This window comes from Camellia sinensis, chromosome 8 (genome assembly GCF_055761805.1).
Source record: "Camellia sinensis isolate YWXY chromosome 8, ASM5576180v1, whole genome shotgun sequence".
Taxonomy (NCBI): domain Eukaryota; kingdom Viridiplantae; phylum Streptophyta; class Magnoliopsida; order Ericales; family Theaceae; genus Camellia; species Camellia sinensis.
Window position 1 is genome coordinate 79752370 of NC_138968.1, and position 1535 is coordinate 79753904.

Genomic DNA, 1535 nt, shown 5'->3' on the forward strand with positions numbered 1-1535 from the left:
GGTGACTCTGAGTCTGCCTTGACCCTGATGCGCCAGATGTGCCTCCTAACTGTGGGCAAGTCCTCTTCATGTGCCCCAGCTGACCACACTGAAAACAATTAAACCCCTGACCTCTATTCTGGTACTGAGATTGACCTTGAGATCGATTAGGTGGCGATGGTGGTAACATCAACTGCCCTCCTCCCTTCTGTGGGAATGCCAAGGCTTTGTGACCCGGTTGGCCACACTTGAAACAAGAAAAGCCACTCTGTGTACTCTTTCCCGGGCCCGAACTAGGCAAAGGAAAGGTAGACCTAGACTGTTGAGGTTGGGACTAGGATGAGGAGTTGCCTCTGCTCCTCTTATTCTACCTATAGTCCTCCTGTGGTTTCTGGCCCCTAGACCTCGAACCCCGAAGTCTCTCATCCTCAGCTTGCACTGTAGTCTCTACATATGCCGCCGCCTCCACAAGACGGGCATAGTTCCGAATCATGTTTCCGGCAACTTTGTACAAGATCTTAGTTCTTAACTTCTTCTCAAACTCGATACAACGGCGCTCTTCTGTTGCCACTAACTCCGGTGCAAACCGGGACAGACTAGAAAAAGCCGCCTCAAACTCGACCAAAGACATGTAATTTTGTTTGTGGTCTAGAAACTCTTGCCTCAATCTCTCCCTAGCAGTGGGAGGTAAGTACTTATCTTGGAAAGCAATCACAAATGCTTCCCATGTCGGTTCCACACTACCCCTGTCGTACTTCTACCCTTGACCCACATCTCCTTTTAGGTAGTAACTCGCTAGGGTCACCCTTAGTTTACTATCTTCAATGTGAAGCATCTCAAATATCTTCACTGTTTGTTCGAGCCACTCATCCGCTCTCTTGGGCTTGGGGCCACCAAGGAACTCATCCAGCTTGGCCCGCAGAAATTCTTTAGTAAGGAAACTAGACCTTGCCTCAACGGTGTTCTCTTGGGCTTGGTTCTCAGTCCTCAACAAGTTCATAGCCACCGCTATTTCTCAGGCTAGGGCCCTCATTGCGGTTTGACCCGCTTGTTCCACTTGTTCGGCCACATTAGCTTGACCTGACTCTTCCTTTTGTACCGGAATCCCATGGACCGGCACCTCATGCACACCCCGACGAGCCCTACCACGTCTCCTACCTCTACCACCACGGGTTTGACCTCTTCTTGACACCCTAATAAAGGACACAAGAGAAATAATTTAGCACACTAACTCATACGTACTTGTAACTTAACTCACATATTTGACCGCAACAATGCTATACATTCCTCTACCATATAACTATTAAATTTCACCCCGCATAAGCACTTAGTCATGTAAACGTATACAGATTATACTCTTATGATGAGATTTGTCCCATGAAAAACCAAGAATTCTTAGTAGAATGAGTATTGACCAAGTACCCTTCTAATATGACCTCAAGGAATTTAACAGGCGCAAACAACATCCCAAAAGTCCAATCCCATACCCATTTAGTCACATAAGCATGTTATCACATAGTCACAAAATGCATAATACTTCCTAAGCATGCTAAATG

General features: G+C 46.7%; 1 protein-coding gene across 1 annotated transcript; it reads right to left on the minus strand.

The window, feature by feature from the left end:
• Positions 1-346: 346 nt before the first annotated feature.
• Positions 347-979, minus strand: LOC145797855 (uncharacterized). The gene is made up of 2 exons (XM_082885285.1): positions 741-979; positions 347-653 (listed from the first exon to the last, which is right to left on the minus strand). Exons 1-2 carry the CDS (start codon positions 977-979, stop codon positions 347-349), a joined length of 546 nt encoding a protein of 181 aa, XP_082741411.1.
• Between the last annotated feature and the right edge of the window lie 556 nt (positions 980-1535).

What these genes read in the sequence shown, in the direction of transcription:
- LOC145797855 (XM_082885285.1), bottom strand. Translation starts at nt 979, where the DNA reads ATGAACTTGTTGAGGACTGAGAACCAAGCCCAAGAGAACACCGTTGAG. An exon ending in AAAGGAGATGTGGGTCAAGG is followed by an intron (nt 654 to 740) that starts GTAGAAGTACGA and finishes TCCCACTGCTAG; the next exon opens with GGAGAGATTGAGGCAAGAGT.